Below are 784 nucleotides of genomic sequence, written 5' to 3'. Positions count from 1 at the left end.
TCTGGTTGCATTGGAATAACAAGCGTGATTTTTCATGAGTGGTGGTCACGTTTACCTTAAGTAAGTAATAAGTAGGTAAGTGACAGTAAACAGCTAAATTTAATTCCCTTTATTTTACAGGCACAGGTTTCCACTGACAATACCAATCCATTGAAAATAAAAAAAGCAGAATTGGACTGTTCCTGGTAAGGTATAAGAATAAATTAAGAGTAGAATAAATTAAGCACTAAATTTGATTTTGCTCGTCTCTTTCAGGCATCTTGTATCATGTCTGAAAGGAAGAAAATGAGAATCTGGCTGAAATGGTATTTAAATGACTTTTAAAGTCCTTCACGTTTTCCTTCATAAGTAAGTGACAGTAATCTACTAAAATTGATTCAGTTTGTTTTACAGGCGTCACTGTTCATCGACAGAATCCATCCAATGCAAGGAGAAGAAACAAGACGGGAATGCACTAAGTCTGAATTTTCACCCTGTCACTCAAAGTAAGTATAAATTAAATGTGAATTAAAAATCACCTGATCATTTCTATTTTTCAGGCGCAGTCAATATCGTAAAGCCCTCCGAAGAAACTGTGGCAATCGATTTACAAGGAGATCACCACTGGCAAGATTCGCGGTAAGTTCCAGCTATTACTACAAAACATTTTAGATTCAAGATTAGACTACCCGTCACTAGAAATAGGAGGAAGAATACATCAAATGATCAGGGAAGAGAGTAGAACATAAGGAAGATTAAACTTGAAGTAAGGTAACCTGAGAGTAGAGAAGAACAGGCATGAGGA

The 784-nt window shown here is 36.0% G+C and overlaps 1 protein-coding gene across 1 annotated transcript; it reads left to right on the top strand.

Annotated features, from left to right (window-relative positions):
* Positions 1-267: 267 nt before the first annotated feature.
* Positions 268-721, top strand: Tsp_13386 (protein CyaY). Its single transcript, XM_003367877.1, has 4 exons — positions 268-305; positions 394-485; positions 540-618; positions 652-721. The coding sequence occupies exons 1-4, from the start codon at positions 268-270 to the stop codon at positions 719-721; spliced, it is 279 nt and encodes a 92-aa protein (XP_003367925.1).
* The last annotated feature ends 63 nt before the right edge of the window (positions 722-784 follow it).

The sequence above is a fragment of the Trichinella spiralis genome, assembly GCF_000181795.1.
Source record: "Trichinella spiralis strain ISS 195 chromosome Unknown Scfld3522, whole genome shotgun sequence".
Taxonomy (NCBI): domain Eukaryota; kingdom Metazoa; phylum Nematoda; class Enoplea; order Trichinellida; family Trichinellidae; genus Trichinella; species Trichinella spiralis.
This window is presented reverse-complemented; position numbering and strand designations above follow the sequence as displayed.

Bases quoted from the DNA above. Each gene is read 5' to 3' on its own strand.
- Tsp_13386 (XM_003367877.1), top strand. From the start codon at position 268: ATGTCTGAAAGGAAGAAAATGAGAATCTGGCTGAAATG. The intron at 306-393 runs GTATTTAAATGA...TTTGTTTTACAG, and splicing joins ATGAGAATCTGGCTGAAATG to GCGTCACTGTTCATCGACAG. The intron at 619-651 runs GTAAGTTCCAGC...AAAACATTTTAG, and splicing joins CACCACTGGCAAGATTCGCG to ATTCAAGATTAGACTACCCG.